This window comes from Numida meleagris, chromosome 5, assembly GCF_002078875.1.
Source record: "Numida meleagris isolate 19003 breed g44 Domestic line chromosome 5, NumMel1.0, whole genome shotgun sequence".
Classification (NCBI taxonomy): Eukaryota; Metazoa; Chordata; class Aves; order Galliformes; family Numididae; genus Numida; species Numida meleagris.
This window is the reverse complement of record NC_034413.1, coordinates 26,383,541-26,406,307: the sequence shown is the minus strand read 5'-3', so window position 1 is coordinate 26,406,307 and position 22,767 is coordinate 26,383,541. Positions and strand designations below refer to the sequence as shown.

The 22,767-nt window shown below is 44.7% G+C and overlaps 2 protein-coding genes across 5 annotated transcripts in view; one reads left to right on the top strand and one right to left on the bottom strand.

The window, feature by feature from the left end:
- Window positions 26–22,623, bottom strand: LOC110399759 (mitochondrial import inner membrane translocase subunit Tim23). 2 transcript variants are annotated; one of them, XM_021398984.1, is made up of 7 exons: window positions 22,393–22,623; window positions 21,424–21,482; window positions 19,680–19,773; window positions 19,416–19,500; window positions 14,916–14,974; window positions 12,089–12,199; window positions 26–4,181 (listed from the first exon to the last, which is right to left on the bottom strand). In XM_021398984.1, exons 2-7 carry the CDS (start codon window positions 21,472–21,474, stop codon window positions 4,066–4,068), a joined length of 516 nt encoding a protein of 171 aa, XP_021254659.1. In that variant the 5' UTR covers window positions 21,475–21,482; window positions 22,393–22,623; the 3' UTR covers window positions 26–4,065. The 2 variants fall into 2 exon arrangements, with proteins under 2 accessions (XP_021254659.1, XP_021254658.1); XM_021398983.1 differs by lacking the exon at window positions 22,393–22,623 and adding an exon at window positions 21,800–21,978.
- Window positions 22,057–22,767, top strand: part of PARG (poly(ADP-ribose) glycohydrolase) — a 67,277-nt gene continuing 66,566 nt past the window's right edge. For 2 of the 3 annotated variants that reach the window (XR_002439390.1, XM_021398958.1), the window contains exon 1: window positions 22,057–22,384. Coding sequence is in view for 2 of the 3 variants with exons in the window: in XM_021398958.1 (XP_021254633.1) it covers window positions 22,234–22,384 (151 nt within the window). In the remaining variant the exon portion in view is untranslated. The remainder of the gene's footprint in view (window positions 22,385–22,767) is intronic. The other variant, XM_021398957.1, reaches the window with a different exon arrangement.

Sequence of the window (22,767 nt, the reverse complement as noted above, 5' to 3'; positions counted from 1 at the left end):
CAGAAGCCCCCGGACACATAGCTGGTATGGCTAATGCACTGGCCTTTATTCAGGAGCTGTAAGAAACACAGATTTAGACAAAATGGTGTCTTCTGAGTCTTAGTACTCTTGAATATTGAAGGATTTATGGATTTTGTTTTTAATACGCTTCTGTCCTCTTCTGTATCTGTATTGTGTCTGGCTGCACAACTGAAAGCTGGTTCGCTGGCTTTTGAGCTCTCCTTGTATTTGCATGTCAGACTTGTTGCATATTTTACTTCTCCTCTGAGGATTTCCCATTCCTTTAAGTAGCACTGTACCACAAAGAGAACGTTCTTCTGTGACAGCGTGCAGCTGGGCCTGGCAGCCTTTCAACCCAGTTACCTGGAATTTCGTATGTGGTTGTATGTGTCTATGGGCTAGACCTCTTAGCAGCCACATGTAGAACTCCTGAGTGAGTATCCTGAGCATACAGCTTTCACAGACAAGGACAAATCATTATTTCAGGTCTTCTAAGTACAAAAGGAAGACAAAACAGCAGGCACAGAGAGCACTTCATAGTTTCACAAGCAGTCAGAAAGATTTTCTTTGAATGAGCTGACTGTGTTAGGCTGATGTCTCGTACTGAGGAACGGGGTCTTCTCAGACACTTCATCCATCCCCTCCCAGCTAAGCTGCAGCAAGCATCTCCTGCACCCTTGGCTGAGTTTGTGTAATAAATGAAGGCTCCTAACTTGCTTTTGTGCAAAATAACCCAAATGCTTTGTGATCACATAATGCATGTTGGTGAAAGCAGGGCCTGGGCAATCCCAAGCAGGAGAGCATGAGCCTGGTGAAGGGCTGATGCACCCCCATACCAAGGCTGCTCACGGGGCTCCTGAGGTGTGAGGCTGCCCAGTCCCTGGGCTTGTGCCTGCTGTGCCAGCACATCTGGGCAGGGAGAGGAGGATTACACAGCAGGAAGAGAGAGCCAAGTGGAATGCAATACCAATGTTAATGACAGAGTACTAAAAAGGGCTGTGGTAGTCTCCCATGTCACTGTGGTGCCTGGCATTCAGCAGTGCAGGCCAATACACAAGTATACAAAGCTTCATTTAAAGCATATTAATTTTCTAGCTATACCTCTATGCAGAGAGGCAAAATCTGATAAAACCTAAACTGGAATTGCCCCCCATTCTTTTACATTCCCATGTTAAGTCAGGAAACAACCTGCAAGCCCTGGATCCCTTTTGCTGCCCTGGCATACATCCGCCTCCTGTTTTCAGAAGCAGCTTCTGCTTCACTGAGGAAGCTGAGGTTGCTACCTTGTGACCAATGAAGCTTCAACCAATTCCCCCCTGGTACAAGAACTCATCTGCTGATAGGGAGTGCTGAAGTAGGGTTTACTTTTCTTTTCTTCGGGCTACAGACAAAGGTGGCTGCACAACAATCAGAAAGCTTTCCTTACAGCTGCTGTCTCAGATTCCCTCACTTGCTGCCACAGCATGGAAAGGTGTCTGTCACTATCAGCAAAACCAGCTGCTGTGACTGGCACAGCACGCAGACAGAGCACACAGCCCTTTGGGACCGCAGAGGTCCTTTACACCCACATTTACATAATTCCCCGTTGGAGGACTATGTTTGTATACCAAATCCTACACGTGCAACTTCCTTTTATTCCTACTGAACTCACATACTCTTGGTCACAGCTTTAAGCAGCAGCTTTATATGGTGACTGATTGGTCACCAGTAAAAAGTGAGCACAGCAACTCTTGCACATAAAGCATGAGAAAGATGCTCTCTATAATCCTTAAGAGTTTACGCAGAGTTTTGCTTTGGAGAGCTTGGAGCCATAAAACATGAACACGTATGTCAGTGCATGCTGCTGCTACTGGGTGGCCACTGCTCCCCTTTCCTCCATGTGAAAACAGTGCAGCATTCCAAGCTAAATCCCACGCAGAGCTGGCTGCCGCTGTGGTTGTATTTCATAGCTCAACTATGCGCCGCCCTGTATGCAAACAGGTTAGGAACCACAGCTGTTAACAGTCTTAGAAACAAAGCTTACTTCAGAAAAACACACTTAGCTCTGCCCTGAGGGCAAGCAGTTCCGGGCGACTGGAGGTGATGGCAGAACAGTAACAAAGCAAGCTACCTCGAGCCAGCCTAGCCTTCAGACAGTGGCAGCTGTGAACCCAGAAGTTCATTCCTATATTATCCCCAGTGCACGTGAATTAAAAAAGCCATTTACCAAGATTCACAGCTTTCCCACCTCAGCTAGGGGCAGAGACCTCCTGGCTCATACTTCATTCCTGAAAAAGCAAAACTTTTTTTGCAAAACCTTGCAAAGTTCCAGATAGTTGAAAAGCACTTCTCCCCAGAAGTGGCCAACAATTCTTTGTCTATCACTGTTGATTATGCAGGAGTACAACTCCTATTAAAGGTGACCAAGAAACATGGGACAGGAGGAACCCTCAGTGCCAACGGGGAGGAAAAAAGCAGCTCTGTACGAAATTGCAAGCACCTTCCCCATGGCCCACCGACAGCAAGTCACCTTTCTGCACCTGCAAGCAGGACACAGTTTCTTTAGTGGCATGACCCTAAAGAGTACGTGCTAAAAGGTCCAGCCCTTACACCACAACACCAATACATAACCCACTCTGAATGAAGTGGAATATATATAAGGTTTAACAAGAAACAGCATTTACAAAGGAGATGAAAAAAGAACGGTTTGCTTTATGTTAGATGTAGTTAAAAGCTGGTGTAAAGCACCTGCTTTGAGCTGGCAGCCAAGCAAGGCCAATGCAGTGCAACTGTGAAGACTCCTCCTTCAAGACAGAGGCTTCTTGACAGAGAAAAGCGCTGCTACCTTTCTTCTACTTTGTTTCTATTTTGTTGGGTGTACCACAATTATCAAAAGCTTTACAGGTTATTTATTAACTAGTATCTCTTCTATTTTTTTTCCTTGCCTTTGTCCTGTCCTGGACCTGTTCAATCACAAACTTAAGGAATGAACTGTTACACAGTAATCTTAACTACTGAATTGATTTGTAGCTTACTGTTCCATTTATCTACAAAAAAAGCTTGATAGATGGTTTCACTTCAACACTGGTAAAGGCGTAGATTCATCACATCTCTGTTTTGCCAGTAACCTACAAGAACTACTTGGGGGCTGGGAAGAGAAACTTATTAATTAAAAAGCCAGTAACAGCAAGCAAGAGGAGTACTTGTATTGCTTGGTTTCTAATGGTTGGCTGAGCGAGCTCTGAGGTCCTGGAGCACCAAAGTGTTTTATAACCCAGTGACAGCTGTCTTGCAACAGTGATTGGTTACTGCCCTCCATCCATACACAACTTCTGTGTTTGTGACAAGCCAGGGAGTGGCGTCAGCTCCTGCCCAGCGTGCCTTGCTGTCACCATGCATCAGGAGACAATCAGCCATCCATCACTTCCCCTCACCCAACTGCCTCATGACTCTATCACAACGGTCCTTCAAAGCTGAACTGTAAATGCTAGTCACTGGATGCAGGATATTTTTGTCTCAACGGTAGCAGGAACAGCAAAGCATAGAAAAGGTGTTGCATAAGTACCACCCTTTTTATTAATTACAATATCCCTTTTAACAGCTTACCCTGAGCTGTAAGAGCAACGAGCCCTGCCCTGTGCCAGTTGCTGCTGAAGGCTCCCACCTGCTCCGGCTGCCCAGGTGCTGCTGACAGACCGCAGTGAAGGGCTCTATGGACACAGCCTTTATTGCGCAGCAGCAGCACACGCATCTGACTGGACCTGGCAGTGCAACTGGCGCAGCAATGGGACTCAAGCACGCCGCGTGGCTCTGGCCCAGGGCTGGCTGGTGAGCGTGTCAGGGAGACTGTCGTGGTGGCCACTCCGCTCACTTGCAGGTCCAACAACTATCGCTGCCTCCAGCAAGTGGCTGGCAGGAAGGAAAGGACCGATCCAGCCAAATGGTGGCAAGAGGTTCCTCCCAGCACAGCTTCCTTCGGTTTCACACTAATTGTAAATAAAATAGGAAGGGGCACCAGACAGATCTCGCAGTGATTGGATTGGTGACTGTGCAAGCGTGTCCTCTGCCCGGCGCTGGCTGCCCTGCTCAGAGGGACTGCCGGGTGATGGAGCCCTTCATGTGCTCCCAGTTGTTATACAGGGCGTAGAGGCCAGTAAGCGTCAGACCTGCAATGCCCCCTCGTGCTATCCCACGCACTCCGCCTGAAAAAGAAGAAAAGAAAAACTTATTAATGTTGCTTCTGTGCAATCATCAGCCACAGCAACTCCCAAGAAGTTGTTCAAATCTAGAACAAGTGTGCTTTTTTGAATAACTTTCCAGAATGGGCGCCTGTGGAACCCCTCAAACCAACAGCTAAGCTCAGGAGAGATGGCTCATCACCCTGACCCTGTTCCTGCTGCTGTGATTTCTGTCACATTCCTGCTAACATAGCACCACAGCCTTAGAAACCACACGGAACACTTGAAATAATGATGACTTTTCCAAAGCCCTACTCTTTCATCTTTCCTCAGCACGTTTCCAGGCAAATACGACCTCCTCTTGCTTTAAAAGCTCTTCCAGCTAGGGATTGAGATGAGGAGTAATAATCCGTTTGTCCATTAGAGTCACTAGATTTGAGTGGAAAAAGAAAGGGCAGAATGGCAATAAACGAACAGAACAGGAGTGATGTGTGTGACCTTGGGAACCAGAGTAAGGAGGGCCATCAGACAGAACTTACCACTACTTTCTGGTAAACTTTAAACCTGAAAAGAAAAACCCTTAAAAAAAAGCAGTAACTGCCAAGGACTTACTAGGGCAACGCATTTATTTCCCCAATTCTTATATTCTTCATCTTTAAAGCCATTTTGCAATGGCAAAAACTGAGTCGCACAGACAACAAAGGATGCATATGTAAATATAAAGCTACTTAGTCGAACCTAAGGATTCCAGAAGTTGTGACAGTAAAAACATGGTGCAGGTATGGCCACTGGCAGCGTCCTGCCGGGACGTGGGAGTCGGCAGCACCACAGCCCCACACGCCGTGTGAGCTGCCATGCGCAGGGGCAGGGGTGGAGGGAGGCGTCTGTCCGTCCGCTATTACCGACCAGCGGAACGGCTGTTTCACAGGAGCAGGGAGTGCCCTGGTCAAGTTCCCAGAATATATTCTGACCACATGGGAACATCTGAGAGCGTGACTCAACACTGGGGAACTTCAGAGAGTTTGATTCTGCAATGTTTATCAGTGCCAAACTAAGCACGCAAGATAACGCGCACTGACAAGGCTGCCTCTCAGCTTGTGGCAGATGCCATGTGCCCGCTTCCTTGGTAAAACCGACCGTGGAGTTCAAGTTCCTCAGGCTTGAAAGGAAGCGCAGCCCAGTAATCAGCAACAATTATTCTTTTTCCATTAGGGGCCATAAAGCTGTCTCACAGGACTGCGTTTAGGCTTTTGGTGGGGCAAGGAGCTGCTGGCTCCAGCTAGGCTGAGACAGCCCTACATACGCTGCAAGATCAAACGCACCTCACTGGAGCTGTTAAAGCTGTACGTGTTGCCTGGACATGTGCTGCAACCAGGAAGCTGCAGAGCCAACAGCACAGCTTGGACTCCGTAACAGAGGTCACGTCTGGCTGTGGCTTTCTAGAAACTTCACTGCTGGACTAGCTGTGATCATCTGGGGGGATTTGGGTACAAACCTGCTGAGGTCGCTGCCCTCACCGCTCCAAGCAAAGCTCCGAGCAGAAAGAGAAGCCATTTATGTACCTACGCGACTAAACCAGGAACCCAAAGGCAGACGTGTGGTTTTGGCAGCTTGGCCTGACCTTGCTGCACAAAAAGCTTCTCACAGGAAGGGCTCGCAGCTGGGTACACAGCCGGGCACACACAGTCGTCCTGCTGTGGGCAGCTGCTGGCTAAAAGCCACAGGTGACATTTAAAGGACACCGTGTGCAAAACCTGCAAAAATACTGTCTGCTCATTACTTCTTTGGGAAAAATGAATTAAACATTAGCCTCATTTTCTGCTGCTTATATTAAGTAGCAATTCTTCACAGAAGAAACTTCCAAAAGAGGGCTCCTAACCATGCAGCTCTATGGGGAAGTGCACGAAACGTGGCACATCCCCACAGAAAGCGAGGCAGCACGGGGCTGTGACTGTCCCTACAGGCCCTTCTTTCAGCTCCAGGTCCTATTCCCCTCCTTTCACCTTAAAGTCCTATTTTCCCTACGGAAGAAAGATTGGTTGGAGGCTGATTGAGCATGGTTGCGGGGGAAGTCAGGGTTCTATAAGAGAACTCTCTTTAATTTGCACAGTGGAGCCTTTCTCCAGCATCCACACAGGCTCGGTGCTGCTAAGATGCCCTGCTCCTAACAAAAAAAAGCCGTCAATATTGTCATGTGCTGAGGCCAGCCAGGTAAGGAGGGAAGCCCTAAATCTACTTACAAAGCATCAACCCTACTGGCCTGAAGCATTCTGCAGGTCCTGCACAGAATTTACGTCCCCTTGGACTTTGCTGAAGATGTGTCAGTAGAAGTCTGTTTCATGAGCAAGAAATAAATTCACGCAGTTGAAGTCAAGTGCCTTACTGAGTTAGTTTAAAAAAACCCATCAAAGCAGAAACCACATAAAGAACTTTCCTTTCCATAACTGATTTCCATCTGAGCAAAAGTGTCCAGGTCTGTGGCAGACATCGAACAGTAATGCACTGCAGAACGCAGCCCAGTTGCTGGGCAGGAAATGTTAAGCCCTCTGAGAAAATCACCTTGTTTTTTAAATAAACAAAAAAATGGAAAAAACCTCTCCCCTCCCATCTCAGCTGTGTTTCCATGATAGCCCAAGTTCTCACTCCTCCTCTGCAATCGCCCTCTGCAGCCCTCAGATACCAACTCTGCCGCAACAAACCCTGCTAGAAACATGACGGTAAGCCTCTCATCCTGTATGCTGGGCTGAGATAAAGCTCTAGCTGACAGACACTTCTGAGAGCAGGTACTTTGAGATCAGGCAACTTTCATGATTGATAGCTGAGAAGCTGCTGGGGGTTTCTGAAGAAGCACCTAATGCTCCCTACATGACAACATGGTTTGTTTGGCTTTAGTTGACGCACCTTTTCACCACAGAGTACTGTCCTTCTTCTCTGAAACATTTCAAGTGCATAGCACGCTGTGCAATGACTCAATGTATTCTAACAACAGATGCAAGTGAATTTGACTTAGTAGGGAAACACATGACCTACACTGTACAACACGAGGGCAAAATCTTCCATTTCAGACTTTACTGCCCATATTTTCAGAATGTATTCTCAGAACTCTCATTTCCTGGATGTTTAAAACCAGAACATCCTATGGTAAACATTAGGGATACCTTAATTGAAAAGCCAGCCCCACCTATTTATATCCAACAAAAGAACTAATGCGTGATTAGTTTTTCCTCTCCCTCTGACATTCAGAATGGGAACAATTTCACTTCCTTTAGAACCTCTAGGAACAAGGTGCTATTTAAATGACCTAAGGACTTGGTTTTTCAGATATACAAGGCAACCTCAGCTTTTTAGGTTTTAAGAAGGTCCTAATGTCTAAAATACCAGACAGATATGAAGTCTGAAGTTCAGAAGCAAATCATCTACTTGCTTTTCTCCGAATAATGCAGTGAATGCAGCGATGCCAGAGCCACACCTGCCGTGCTCTGCCAGCAGCTTCTTCCCCTGCCTCCCCTCCCCAGACGGAAACAAGAAAAACAAACCTGTCTGGCCCAAAGAAAAATAGACCGAACCCAGGGGGAAGAAACCTCTATAGCTCATGATGTAATCAGTGAACCCAGCCACCCCCAGCTCCTGCCAGTGAAGTTCACAGAGCTGATCTTTAGCTCTGTGCAGACTTTACTGCTAGCAATGTAACATTTGGCCCTTCCTAATTAATTCATGATGCATTGATTTCATGGGTTGTGTTCTGAGGTCTTATGATGACTACCACTGCCTTTGGTTATTGCCAGCATCCATTTATCTTCAGATTATTTTATACTAAATCACATACCAGCTACTGCGCAAAAGGCAAGAGAGGTTCTATCAGGTTCCTACTGCACTGAAGCACAGAAAACAAAATTAATTCAGTTTGTCCAAAGAGTGAGTTTATTCTTGCTCCTATCTCCCCTGCTGTACAGTGGAAATAAAAATTATCTAACAAAAAGAACATCTACAGCATGCGTAACGCTCAGATAAAGGTTATTGAAGTTTTCTGTTTAGTGAACTCTGTTAGGGTTCAGTGAGAAACCAATGCCTGTCACCTGGGGTCAGATCAAGGGCCCACCCAGCTCAGTATCTTTTTCCTGACTGATCAATACTTAGTGCAGTGCAACCCACTGTGCCTGCTTCTGTGAAATGATGGCTGCAACTGTGTGTGTTTTTGTGATGAGAGGGAGTAAGTAGCATCACACACAGGGACCATCATCTTTCTGGTTTTTTGCTACTTTCAGAGACTGGTACCATGATGAGAAAATGGAAGATGTTTGATTTAGAAAAGAGGTTGGAAAAGAATGCAAGAAGCCTAAATATTTCCTTGCTCTAAGATGTCAGTATGTGTGCTTTGTAACTTTTCAGGAGAAAAACAGTCATCCAACAGACCTTAACTTCTGCCTTGGTTTGAAGTCAAAAAATAAAGAATATCTAATTAAAAGGAAAAGCCATCCTTGTAGACTTACTTTGGAAATCAGACTCCTTTTTAGTCAATCCTGTTCTGTTTTGTTAAGCTGCAGCACTTTCATTTCATATGTCACTGACACAGGAACACAAAGGGCTTTATTTCATCCATCACACCGAATATTCTGGATGGAAGTTAGGCTGGGAGCTTCAAGTGCAGCTTTCATGAATTGCAAAGCCTGGTGCAGCAAGTTCATACTGCACATGGCTACATTCAGGCTAAGAGCTAGTAAGTCATCATAGCACTTCACCAGTGTGGAAGTTAGAGACCACCCTGGACAAATGGATCCATAAAAGTGTGCTGTCTCCAAGTTCCTCCAATTAGTTCCACTTTCAAACTCTACTCACAGCACCTGTTGACCTAATCCATACAGTATGCTGAGATGGATTCCACAGTGCTGTTCCCCTTATTGCAGCAAGTTAACATATCTGACTGGCTGCAAGGAGGTCTGTAGGAACTCCTGGGGACTTAACTGCTTTAGTTACCTGCAATGGGGAATTTTCAATGAGGACACCACTTCCAATGAACGCAGGAAAGCAGAATTTCCACAGACTGCACTTGCAGACTGTGATATTCTTTTTATCTCCTGACACACAAGCTGTGGGTTAAGGAGTCTTGCACAAACCTGCTTGCAGACTTCTGGCTTTAGGGTGTGGGTGCTCTCAAAGCCTTCTTGCTGCTAGCATTTTGGTAATGATTAGCACCTCCACAAGGACAAACTGTGAACACTGGGACCAGTCTGGGGCAACAAACATCAACCTCCAAAAAGTCTTCATATTGTTTTTTTTTCCTGTCCACTCATGGTCTCTCAGCAAAGACCAAAGCGAAACAGTCTACAGGAAGGCTTTGTACAATACACAAAAGAGTATTTTTCCAGCACAGCAGGACTGCTGATGTGATTGTTCCGTCAGTGCCATGTTTAAACAGGAACCAGAAAGTCAGAACAAAAAGCCTGCCTTACTTTATACTGTTTCTTCTTAAACACATTCCTCATCTCTTCACAAAAGAGAAATGATGGGAATGGAAAATCTGAGTGCTTGAACAACACTGCCTCTATCAACTCTGCATCCCACCTCGTGAATTACAGAATGGACTTGATTTGGTAGGGAGTGCCCATGGAAGTTCCTAACTGCCACTGAAGTATGAGGATTCTCACAGAAACCTCTCAGCTTTCAAACTGCCCCTTCTAATGCCAATACAACATGGCGTTCCATGTAACATAAAACGGTTACAAGCTCAGTGTACATCACAGACACAAACAGATCCTTTGCATACGATGTAACAGAAGTATTTCAGGGTTTTTGGAGATATATATTGATGCTGGGTAAAGGCAGAGCTTTTAGAGGGAAGCTTTACCATACTGAATGAGGAAGGGTACTCTGGCATAAGGTCACAGGAAAGGAAGCATGGGAGAAGAAGCAGGAGGAACAGAGCATGAAAGGAAAAAAGGAAAATAATATTGGAATTATGTTCTTCCAACAGATGTGGCTAACAGCTTTTTCACTTCCAGAACTTATCCTTAAAAATAAAGTCCTACTGTGCTGCTCACGTTCCCTGTGAAACTGTACCTCTTTTGAGTTTCTGCGCAGGAGGTATACTAGAAGTCCAACACTGTGATGAATAAAGACTTACTCAGTACTCTTATCTTTATCAGGGTGACTATTACCTCTACAGATCATGCGTTACAAAACAGAAGTTCCACCGTGCTCTGGTAATTTTTTTTTTAGTGTCAGATGACTGCATGTGACCAAAGTAGACATGCACGGTTGCACCGCACCAAGAAAAGATCACACATAATGCCACTTCCATACTTTTGAAAGGCATGGGGCAAACTCGTTCCGAAGTGCAAGATGGCAGTCGTAGCAGTATAGAATTCTAACATTTTCTGTACCCTATCCAGCTGTTGTTGGCCATCTGGCAGATCCCTCAGGAAACCCCCAATAAGTAACTGACTGCAAGAGAGCTATATGCTCTAGCAAGGTTAAGTGCATGAGCTAGCATTTATAAGACTGCTCCAGCCAATTACTTCTGCTTTTAATTAGTCTAGATCAACAGAAAAATAAAGTATCTCAAGCTGCTTCGTTCAATATATAAAGCTGATATTCAGAAACATTTCTAAGGCACTGAGGCTCAGTAAAATATGCAACTAATTATTATGCAGTTAATTATAGAATTATCTACTCAATAACATACAGGTGGATCATACAGCCTAACTTTTACTGAGGGACTTAAAACTGACACTTTCTTTTTTTTCCTGTGGTAATATCAATTTGTGGTACCCAGTAATTCTCTAAAAACTACGATCCCTCCAATTGCTAAGTCTGGAATATGTGTTAACAGAAGTCTTGCGGATGAAGTTCAGGTCCTCTCTTTTGCAAACGACTCAATATTCACCAGCAAACTCACCTGAAATCCATGCTGCTCTAACATTACTGGTCTCGATCACTGTGCAAAGACAAGAGTCCTACCACAGTGGCTGTACAAACACCCATGTGACAGCTTTACAAATATTAACTTCTTTTTGCATACTTTAACAACACGAATCCATAAAATCTCAGGTTTAGAAAAAAATCTTAAGGCTTCTTTAAGTGTTCGGTTTGAATTCCTGATTTTTCACTTCTTTGGATGTGATTCTTTTTTTAATTAGCCCCTGTACAGAAAGTAATTTTGTCTTAAACTCTTTAAGATAGCACCAGATGAATGTTTCATATATGCTTAGTGAAGGCCACAGTCTCTTCTTATTTTAGTATTTCTGGTTATTTCTTAACCTTAGAAGCTGACAGCATCATTTGTTTTCCCTTTTGGTATAAGTAAATAATTTCAATTAGCTGAAAGGAGATATGTAGTTTTTCCAAATCTCACAGATAGCTGCGACCTAACCCACACATTGTTTTTCAGACAGCTAAGACTGCTGAAGGGAAACTTGCACATAAAACAGTAAATAATGTTTCCAGCAGAATTAAACTGCATTCTTTCCAACTTGCACAGGTCTAACAATAATCACGAGAGCCAAATTATGTTCGTTATATACATATACCAAATAAACAGCCTAATGCTTACTCAGCTTTATGGTGAGATCATACAAAAAGTGTACCCAGCTCATTCTTAGCCGTGTATTTCAGGTATAGTAGGAATAAAAACCAACACTCCTACAAGTCTGTTAGTGGATGCAAGGAAACGGGAATCCCCTTCCACAGTGAAGGGAAAGTTGGAGATGGGAGGTGAGAAATACACAGAACACCTTGACTGCTTCAAGATGAAGCTCATTACAAGTCACTCATAAGACACCTGCAACTGCAAAAAGCTACGTTCCAGTTCTGTGCCTAATATATCATTTTTACACTCTCAATTATTAGAGCAGGACAGTATTTAGAAAAAGTAACAAGTCCTAATAACTAGAACAAAGCACAAGAGGAAAAACAAAAACATTTTGTCACTCTACCAGTGCTTTTGTACAGCATTCCTGTCAAGGTTCCAGCAGCTATGGTATTCAGGTCATCTTCTGCACCTCGTGTTTTTTCAATGACGACTCCAAATGCACTGTAAAGCAGAGCTGGGAAGGAAAAGCATTAAAAAATTCAAGTTAAAACTCCCATTGTCTAAGATACAAGGCTCAGAATCAAGGCTCAGTGTAACTAGTTAGACTGTGCACAGATTTTCTGTCTTCAGTGTTTATTCCAGCCCTATTGGTTTTACAGATGACCTTTCTCTAGCCATAGGTTGGTCATAAAGTAGCATTATTCATGATATCTAGCACTATCTCAAGACATGACAAACAGATGGTATCAAGCAGTGGCTGAGGCTTACGCTTGCTTTATTAGTTCAAATTTGTTGAAAAGCTTTTGAAGATTTAACTTTGCACTGGCAGGTTTTATATTGCCCTCTGGAGATGGCACAAAACTGATCAACTCAACACTTTCTAGATAACAGACCAAACTGTTGTCCACAAGTCAGCAAGATGCAATGCGAGTGGTTTAGGTGTAGCATTCAGAACGTGGTACCACAAACCAGACAACAAGGGCCTATGTTTCCTGCATAAATGCCTCTTAGATTGCTTGGGATTAGACATACACAACTGCTTCACCTCTGCCTCATAGGAGAACTTTGTCCCCAGACTTTGGAGAAGTCTGTCAACTATCCTGAAGAGGATTTCAATGAGGAATGTGTGAGCTTTCGGTATGTATGCACATACAGCCTAACCTTTCCATACAAAGGAGAAGCCCCCCCAAACCCACCCCAAGGAGGCTGATGATATAATCACGTTTCACATTCAGAACAGGAGAGTATGTAATGGTCTTCAAGTGAAGACAACATGGTGTCACTTTCATCTCTCATCTGCTAAGAATTAAAATCTTTACTTCTGCTATAAATCCTTCATAAGCAGCCATATTAAAGTTGATGAGACAAACAGTAGCATCTTTTTCCAGACAGCATAGGCAATGGTGGTTTTCATTGTCTTAGTTGCATGCTGTATGAACAACAAGGGGAAGGAAGAGCTACATTCAACAAATTCTTTTAAATAAAGATGTTGCTACCTCTGTTTAGGAACAGAATGACAAAAATTGTCAGTAGTGACAAAAGGAATCTGACACACAGAAATGCTGCACGAGTGAAATAAAATGCAAAAATTCTTTAGCTTCTTTTAAGGATTTTCTCCAGTAATCAGGATGATGCAGAGCTAATACCAACACCCCAAATACCAAGTTCTGCTTAACTCTGTGACTCGTGAGGCCATGCTATGTAGCAAAAGAACCAATTTGCTACTGGAATGCACAAACATTTTCTTGAGTAATCTTTCTTCAAACACAGCTGAAAAACCCTGTTAATGTGTCACTTACCTTAGGACCTTGAACTGCAGTGTTCCTGCATCCCATTTTTCAGAAATGTTTTGATTAGAGTTGGAATAGAAAATACTACTCTCCCAACAACCCCCCCCACAAAAAAAGAAAAAATCTTAGGCAAGTGCATCTATTTTGAAAATTGTTACGCCTACCGTCATTCTGAATCCTATGGTCTCTACATTATGTCTCAAAAGTTGATGTCTAAGTTAACTGGCAAGCTAATCTACTCTTCAGAAAGAAGACTGAAATAAAATGTAATAAATGCAATTTAGCCTGTGCCTTGCATTTTTTTTAAATTATGATATAAAATACAGGGTTGTAACACTATGTAGTTTGTTTTACATACTGACAATTTATCTTCCATTACTACTTTGTGGGACAATGAGTTCCAACATTCATCAATTTCAAAACAACATCTTTTCATCAGTTCTCCATTTCTCACAGAAATTCCTTACTGAGAGGGTGGTGAGACACTGGAACAGGTTGCCCAGTGAGGTTGTGGATGCCCCCTCCCTGGAAGCATTCAAGGCCAGGCTGGATGGGACTTTGAGCAACCTGGTCTAGAGGGAGGTGTTCCTGCCTACAGCAGGGAAGTTGGAACTAGATGATTTTAAAGGTCCCTTCCAATCCAAACCATTCTATGATTCTCTGATTCTCCTTTCAGAGTAACTGTTCGTTCTTTTTAAGACTGGGAGGTGGGATGGGAATGCAAGCCTAAGAGCTTATATTCTTCAGGACTTTAGTTATTCCGTTGACTTTTATGAAGTTCTCATAAGTTGTTTTTCTGAGGCAACTGGTGCAATTTTTTTTTTTTGGTGTCTCCTCCACTCAGTTTACAGAATTTCATCTCCTATCAGGCTTTTGATAATTTTCTTTGCTCTTTTCCTAATCTGTACTAGTTATAAGCAACGTCTAGACCTGAAGTTGGTATCATATGCAATTTTTCCACCCAAACTAACACCATAAAGCCATAAGATTTTTCAGTGGCTATCACATTTCTTCCACAGAAACATTTTGACTTCTTACCTTGAGACAAACATCAGGGAATTGTTCATATGACCAAAAACTCTTTTTAGGTTGTTATTTCTTCCAAAAGGATTCAAATCATATTTTTTGTCTTAAGCTGTAGAATTAACTAGAATTTACTAACCAGTAAAAATTACCTACAATTTTTTGTCTATTCCTTTTATTCCATAGCTAGAGTTGTTGTTTCTAACACGCTAAAAATACTGTTATTTAATTACAGGCCTCTAGTTACTTACGCTTAAAATTCAGTTTTGGCCTTTATGCTGAAATACTCTCAACTCCCAAAGAACAGCTGCTATTTTTCCTGGTAGATGTCAAAACGAAAATGCAGAAGGATATGTTTTCCTTGAAATAGTTACATCTTTACAATTTGTTTTCCCTAAAAATGACAAGTTCACTTACCCAGAGATCCCAGAGTGTTAGCCCATAACGCTCCTTGCCTCGTCACCATATTTAGAATTCTGTAAAGAAGTTAAAAACATACGAAAAGCTTTAGCGCTTTACTTTCAGGCATTGTCCTAAGCCAGAGAATTAACGCCCCAGGGTTTATGATAGCAGGTATGAAGTGTTTATACCACATGTTTATTACTGAAACTGGAATAACAAACTAAAAAGCCTTCTAAAATAGAACAGTAAGAAAAGGCACACAGCTCGGTAATATATAATCTCCTCCATCATCCATACTCCAAAGAGCAGAGGATGCACTCCTAAAGACAAATATTTATTTCTGTCTAGTCTTAAGAAAATCTGTCTTTCGAGACAGACTCGCACTATATCAAGATCTGAATCTCTTCCCTTCGAATGACTTCCTAAACCTACTAATTTGTTTGTTACACAGCTTTTCACATAGCTACTGAGAACGACTGATACAATGAGTTGTTTTAACTGGGTGTAACATCTTCAAGAAAGCCAGAGTGCTCTTTTAGAAGGTGCAAGCAAAACAGGGATCATGCGTCAGGGAGCATGGTGACACCTGAATGAATGAGACGGCAATGAACACAAGTCTGAACAAATGCATATCAATGGGAAAAGAGGCAATCCTGTGCTTCCACTTGTGAAAAGGAGCACACAGCAAAAGTAAGGTACCCTAAATATTTCTGCATGTATGCTTCCGGACTAGCACTAAAGAGCAAAATCAAACCCTTAGCACACTCTCAGGGAAGCACCAAATCACTTCTTCCTGGCATCAGCTGTCACCAGAACAGTGACAACAGCCGAAAGAAATGACTGATTTTTATCTCCCAGCAGTGTAACACCGCCACAGGCACAGTATCGCTCTGGACAGCTGACTACCACTGGAGCTTAGTTCATCACTTAACACAGTGAAAATGTTACACATTGTATTCCTTCTAATTTGAGTTCATTTGATTTCATTTCTTACTAGTTTTCCTCTTTCCTAACTAGGAAAGGGAAAGAGGCTGTTTCTGAATGTGGTTATGTAACGAACTCCATTTAGTAGTGAGAAAAGCACACAAGAGGCCAGGGTACTGACAGTCTCCTTCTCAATACAACCCCGAGCCCCATTTTGTCAACATTCCATCAATTTGGAATTGATGGGAAAATTGTTATCTTAATACATGAAATGCCACAAGATATCTAAAGGCAAATAGCAGCAAAATTCATATTTTAAAAAGTGTACATTTAAGATGAATTTAAAGGAGATCTAGATAAACATTTCTCCTCCTTGCCTTTGATTAGGGAAAGACTGAAATTAATACATTGATTCAAGGTGATGATGACCCTCAATATGCCTTTTCCCTTGAAGGGCAAGGACTAGGAAACAACACTGTGGGCAATGACTGCCACCTGCTGGGCTGGACCCATCAAAGTTTGCATGACAACATTTATTTGTCTAAGCTCATTACAAATACACAAAATACAATTTTGTTCATCTACGGAAGAGTCTAATTCTAGTGGGGAGTATTTTGGTTTTATCTTTAATACTAGAAATGGTAAAGAAGGGGTTGCAAAATACAGAAACAGTATTTTAAAAGGAGCAGAGTCTGTACAAACTGTCCTGTGAAATAATAGTACGTTGCTTCTCTAAAATTCCTTTTCCAAAGTTATTTAAAAAAATAAAAAGTCTCCCCCAGATATCTCGCTCTTCTAGTTTACAATGTCTCCTTTAAAGGCACTCATGTTTTCTTATAGTGGCATCTCAACTATGAATAATTATATAACTATACTGCATAAAAATGTATTCTTATATTTATTGCATCCTTTCAAACAACCAGATAAGGTGTCAACTTGGGAATGCTGGGAGTACTCGTGGATGCTGTGATCCAGAAAATCCCATACTATGTGCAGGCAAACTGTTAGGTCATGGCTTGAACTGGTGATTGAACGCCTGGTGAAGGAGTTTGGCTGGCCCAGGGAGCACAGGCAAATTGTTTGCACCTGTGCTCCCCCTGTGACCAGAATGGTGGACTCAGGGTGGAGCCCTTCTGGGCTCAGGTAAGGGCCAGCCACAGCAAAGAGCGCATCTCTTGGGCCTAGGCTGGTTCCTGAGAAGGAGTACTGTATGGCTAGAGATCCCCTTCACCAGTTGAGTGAGTTCTATTCTTCTTTCTGTATATGACTATTGACCTACCTGTGAATGCTTTGTCTGTTATTGCCATGAACCTGTCTGAAGCAATTCTGCTTTTTGTGAGCAGAACATTTGGCATAGTTAGTAGGATTCCAGGGAAAGTACCCACAACTCAAAAAAAAAAAAAAAAAAAAAAAAAGCATTATAAAGACTGCTGTGAAGACTGATTACCTGTCCCTTCAGTGGGGGACCAAATGACTCCACGAGATGCTGAGAAGCCTAAATGAAAGACCCAGAGATAGTCAACCCAGTGCCCTGTGTATATTACAGACAACTTGGGCCTTCCTTCTTAGAATCCAAGTCAAGGGGAGTGATGGATGCTTGAAACTCCAAGTTGGGATGCTGAATAATCTTCTGCTCCCTGCCCCTGAGGACCTTGTACCAGGGACCCATATGGTAAAGTGGTTTTCAAAGATGTAGGAAGGATGAGAGTGGTATGACCTGCTTGCCCTGTGGGGGAGGTTACTAGAAGAGGGGGGATCAGTAACTCTGAATCCTAGAAATTATAATATAAACCCTGATGTTCCCTTGTGAAGGGAACACTGATTTTGTTGCTTTGGCAGGTCAGAACACCCCTGTGGTGCCTGATGTAATCACCTAACCATCAATATCAGGCTGAAGAGTGCAGCACGAACAGTGTGCACATGCCTCTGTTCAGGCAGAAATACTGGCCTAGGACTGTGATACTGCCTGTATTTTACCTTGGAGGGTGGACTTGCCTGTTCTGGTACCAGTTAAACAGTTGTTATACGCTCCCTGAGATCTGTGATCCACAAGACCACCAAGAGGAGCAACATCACTGAACTCTTAAATGCTCCAGTGTCACTGAACAGTCCTAGTAATATTCTGCTCTTCGATGGCACCTGGTAGTACACTTTCTTGAATTAAAAAACAACCTGGATGTTCTGGGTACATCTATTGAATAAATCACACAACATTTGTGATCCTGCAATAACTACAAACCTTGTGTGTGTGATCCTGCAACAACTATGAAGCCTGCCCACACAAGTGAATTGATTTACAGACTTCTGTGCATTCTGTACAGGAGTTATTGATTGTATATATTGTGATCGCAATGTATGGGCTCATCTCCAAATGCACCTGTAGGGGAACTGTTGGGTCATGGACTGAACTGATGATTGAGCGCCTGGTGAAGGGGTGTGGCTGGCCCAGGGAGCACGGCTGCAGACAATTTACCTGTGCTTCCCACATGACTGGAAGGGGTGGACCCACGGTCCCCTTCCCTGGGCTCATTTAAGGGCTAGCTTCTGCAAGGAGAACCTTTCCTAGATGACAGCTGCATCCTTGGAAGGAGTGTTCCACAGCTGGAGATCTTCATCACCAGCTGAGTGAGTCAAACTTTTTTTTACTGTATCTGACTACTGGTATTCCCAGTAATACTTTGCCGGGTATTGCAAAGAACTTGTCAGAAGCAATTGTGCTGCTTTGTAGGACAAACAGTGCCCAATCCCTGCTCATGCTGTGAAGGGGTGAGATGTAGGGGAACTGTTTGGTCGTTGCCTGAACTAAGGATTGAGCACCTGGTGAAGGGGTGGGGCTGGCCCAGAGAGCACATGCAAATTGTTCACACCTGTGCTCCCCATGTAATCTGAGGGGGTAGACCCAGGGTGGAGCCACCCTGGGCTCATATAAAGGCCAGACACTGTAGGGAGAGCATTTCTTGGACCTAGGCTAGTTCTTGAGAAGGAGTGCTGCATAGCCAGAGATCCCCTTCACCAGTTGAGTGAGTTCTATTCTTTCTCAATATGATTATTAGCCTACCTGCAAATACTTTCCCTGGTATTGCCAAGAATCTGTCTGAAGCAATTTTGCTTCTTGGTGAGCAGAACACCATGCAATGCTTGCTCAGCAGCACACAAATCCAGGCAGGCACATTTTCTGCTTTCTAGTCTCCTTCTAGTTCTGATAGGCTCAGGAATGCAAAGAGAACTTGCTCTCAGATAAGTAAGGAAAATAAAAGCTCTAAACAAATTGCTTCTTTTGGGAATACTTCAACAAATATAATCACAGTATTGACATTGAAATAGATTTCCAGTAAATAATAAAGTAGTAAGTTAAGTCTCTCAAATATTTAAGTCAGAGGACATAATTGTGACTAAATGAAAAACGTTTGAACTGAACATCTTTAGCCTAAAAACATTTCCAAACTTGATGTTGACAAATTTGGACTCCAATTTGTCTCTACTAAAGACACAGATATTGCAAAACTGAATGTATATTTAGAGCTAATTTTGTTCCATCCTGGAAAAAAAAAAAATTGTTACTAAGCTGAACTTTTTCACTTGAGCACTTACTGCACATTTCTAGGTTTTGACCATGCCATATTCTGAGTCTCCTTCAAGCCAAGTCGCAAGCCATTCAGTGCACCAAATGCTGCCCCTGGTTAGCAGAAAAGAAAAAACAAAAATACTAGAAGTTGGCACTGATAAAATTCAAAGTGTATAGCCTGAAGTTAAATAGCCGTTTATGTAAGACTATAGATAAAGACTGCAAAATAAGATGCTTTAGATCTTGTTACTGTTGTAATAGCTGGAAAGAGTGAAAACATGACCACCTACCTGTCATACAACATCCTCCAATGGTAAAAAAGGCTAGCTCAAATCTGCCCCGAGTTTTGTTGGCTCCTGTGGGCAAGATAAACTCATCTGTATCCTGGAGAAAAGAACAAACAACTTTGTATTTTCCAAGTGTATCTGATTTAAAATGTAGGCCACACTTGGTTTTTCTTTAACCCATGCGATGAACTAATGCAAGAACAGATGTGAACAGTGTTTCTGGGTATGTTATCTACAGCAGCTTTCAAATGGAATATACTCTTATATTTCAGTAAGAATGGAAGAATACTTCAAAACTATAAAATGACTTAGATGCTTTTTCTTCTCCCGTTATCACAATTCTCTATAAATAAAAACAGGCCACCAAGGAAGTCTTATCCTGTGGTTATTCACAGCTATTTATTTTTGTGTCTTTAAGGAGGCAGCACAAGATCTGCTGTCGTTTAAAGGCCCTCTTTTTTTCTGACTGTGCAGTGCTGTTCCTCACTGAGCAACCTATAGAGATGTAGTAATGCATTAAGGTTTCCCACTACTTTGACACTAATGGAAAACCTGCGTGTACTAAATATTTCCCTACAGTCAAGTGACCAGTTCTTAAGACAAGGGGTGGGGGGAAGGGACATCAAAATAGTGATGTCAGGCATGAGAAATGTGAGGCTTTTTACAGTTGTATGCCCTTTTCCCACAGGAACAGACTTGTATTCTTATAAGTCAGATTAGTTTAAAAAGATGAAGAGCTAGAGAAACCTGCTGGAAACTAGCACATGGTAGGGGTAAGGTCAGCCAATGCACCTATTTTTAATTATGAGACAATGACAAGATGCACAAGATTCTCAACAAAAATGCTGACTTTCCCAAGGAGAACTCTTCACTCCATGTTCTGAAAGTATATGGGTGCTCTTTAAATACAAGATTACTTTAGAGGGTATTTTGGAACGAGGCCTAAAGAACTACTTAATATTTTTGACTACTCAGCAACAACAGGCAAGATAACTGTGCCAGGGAATCCACTTCTGCAAAGGCATATCCCTTGTTTCCTACCATTCCTACCAACCACAGGCTTGCTGTGTTGTAATCTTAACTGCAACAGCTCTGATTGAAAGAGGAACAGAAAAATCAGCCCCTCAACTGTGTTCAGAGCTTTCCACTTGCCTACCATGAAACAAAAGCACACATTAGCAGATGCTATATGACTCATGACCTTCAGTGCTGCTTCTGCAAAATGTAATGATCACAGACAACATAAGCCATATATAAATGAAATCATTAGCATGCATCCTTATTGGGTTAACTTGAACCTTTTCACTCTTTTGTTAATATTGCTGAAAAAGGAAAACGTTACAGGGTTTAAAATAACTGTTTTTACAATGTGGTGGTCTATGATCTATGATGTTAGCTAACGTGAAGCTGTGTTATGAAACAGGCATGCTATTCATTACTGATTGATGGGGGGGTGTGCCAAGTGCTGAGCTGTGCAGAGGAGCGCTGGGGCCATGTGCCTGGTGGTAGAGAAGGGGAAAGGAAGCACAAGAACTCTTTCCACTACTGGCAAATGGACACAATATCCTTAGTGATCTTGGAACTGGTTTTCTAGAAGTTGTGGCACTATGAGCTTGTATCAGACTCGGAACTGAAAGGATCATTTGCCACGTGGGGCCTATATCCACTGCATTGCTCTGGGGGGATTCTGAGGCCTTCCCACACGGCCACAGCAACCTCAGTGCGAAAAAGCAAGCGTTCTTCTCACCTGTACTAGGTACTTGGGGTCCAAGTTCAAATACGGGGACAGAGGGCTCATTCCGGTTACTGGGGATAAAAAGAAAAAAAAAAATCACGATGACACCGCTGCGTGCAGCAGCCCCACACGCAGGGAAGTAACGGGGGCGACCCTCGCTCACGGGAACGGTAACGAGCATCGAGCCGAGGGACGACTGCAGACCGGAACAAAGGCAGTACCGCTGCTCTCACCGAGAGCCCGGCGCTGTGCCGGCCGTGCCCCCGTCCCCCCAGCTCACGGCGGCCCGGCCTGGCTCCGCCACGTTGGCTCGGCAGCGCCCCCCGCCCGGCCCTCCTCGCCGCAGGGACACGCGCTGGCCGGCCCGGTCCCTCTGGCCGCTACTCACGCGGCACCCCGGCGAGGTCGGCGTGCGAGTACCCGGCCCCGCCGGCGCCGAAGAGGCCGCCGAGGCCGCTGCCCTTGGTGGTGGTGTTGCCGCCGCCCTCCATGGCGCCTCCGCGCCCGCCGCCACGACCTCCGCGTTGTCGTAAGGCGGCTGCTGTAAAGCGATGGCGGCGCTGTCGCGAAGCGGCCCCTGCGCTGCTTTCCGGCGTCGCGAGCCCGCTGCCGGCGGGGCGGGGCGGAGCGCGGCGGGCGGCCATTTTGGCGCGAGGCGCGGCGTGGGCAGCCCGGCGCCGCGGGCCGGAGGATGCGGAAAGGCAGGGTCGGCGTCGTCGCGCCGTCCCTGGAGGACGGCTGCCCGACCGGACCCGGTGGCCGCTGGCGGGCCCGCGCGGCTGAGGCGGGCCGGGCGGGCAGAGGGAGGCGTGTCCGCTGAGGATGAGCGCGGGCTGCGGGCGGGACCACCCCTGTAAGAGAGCCCGGCTCGGCCCCGGCGGCGCCTCCCAGGGAGAACAGCGGCCGCCGCCGCCCGACAGCGGCCCGGAGGGGCCCGGGGGCGGCAGCTCCGTCACCGCCGTGGGGAACAAAGGTGCGTACCGGCCGGGACGCGGCCCTGGCCCGGCAGCCCGCGGCCTCACGGAGCCATCGCTGCCCGGCCGCGGCACCGCACGACGCTCTTCTCGGCGCGGGGTGGGCACCGAGCGGCTGCCCGGAGACGTGCCCGGCTGCTGGCCTCTGCGGCGCTGCGCTGGCGGAGGGGTGAGCTGAGGGCGGGAACACGCGACCGGGCACAGCGCGGGGCCGCGGTGTGGCTGCGGTGCGCTTCCCCGGCGCCGGGCCGGGCCGTGCCGCCGGCGTGTGGCCGCCGTGCGCGGGGATGGAACGTTCGTGTTTCCAGAACAGGAGGGAACGCAGGCGGGGAAAAAAGTACCTTTGTTATGTACGTGGTCGAGTTAAAGCCTGGTGATAAGT

Coding starts and splice junctions, on each gene's coding strand:
- LOC110399759 (XM_021398983.1), bottom strand. CDS start 21,902: ATGGAGGGCGGCGGCAACACCACCACCAAGGGCAGCGGCCTCGGCGGC. Junction 21,483..21,799: donor CGACCTCGCCGGGGTGCCGC/GTGAGTAGCGGC, acceptor TTTTATCCCCAG/TAACCGGAATGAGCCCTCTG. Junction 12,200..14,915: donor TAACACTCTGGGATCTCTGG/GTAAGTGAACTT, acceptor TTTCCTTCCCAG/CTCTGCTTTACAGTGCATTT.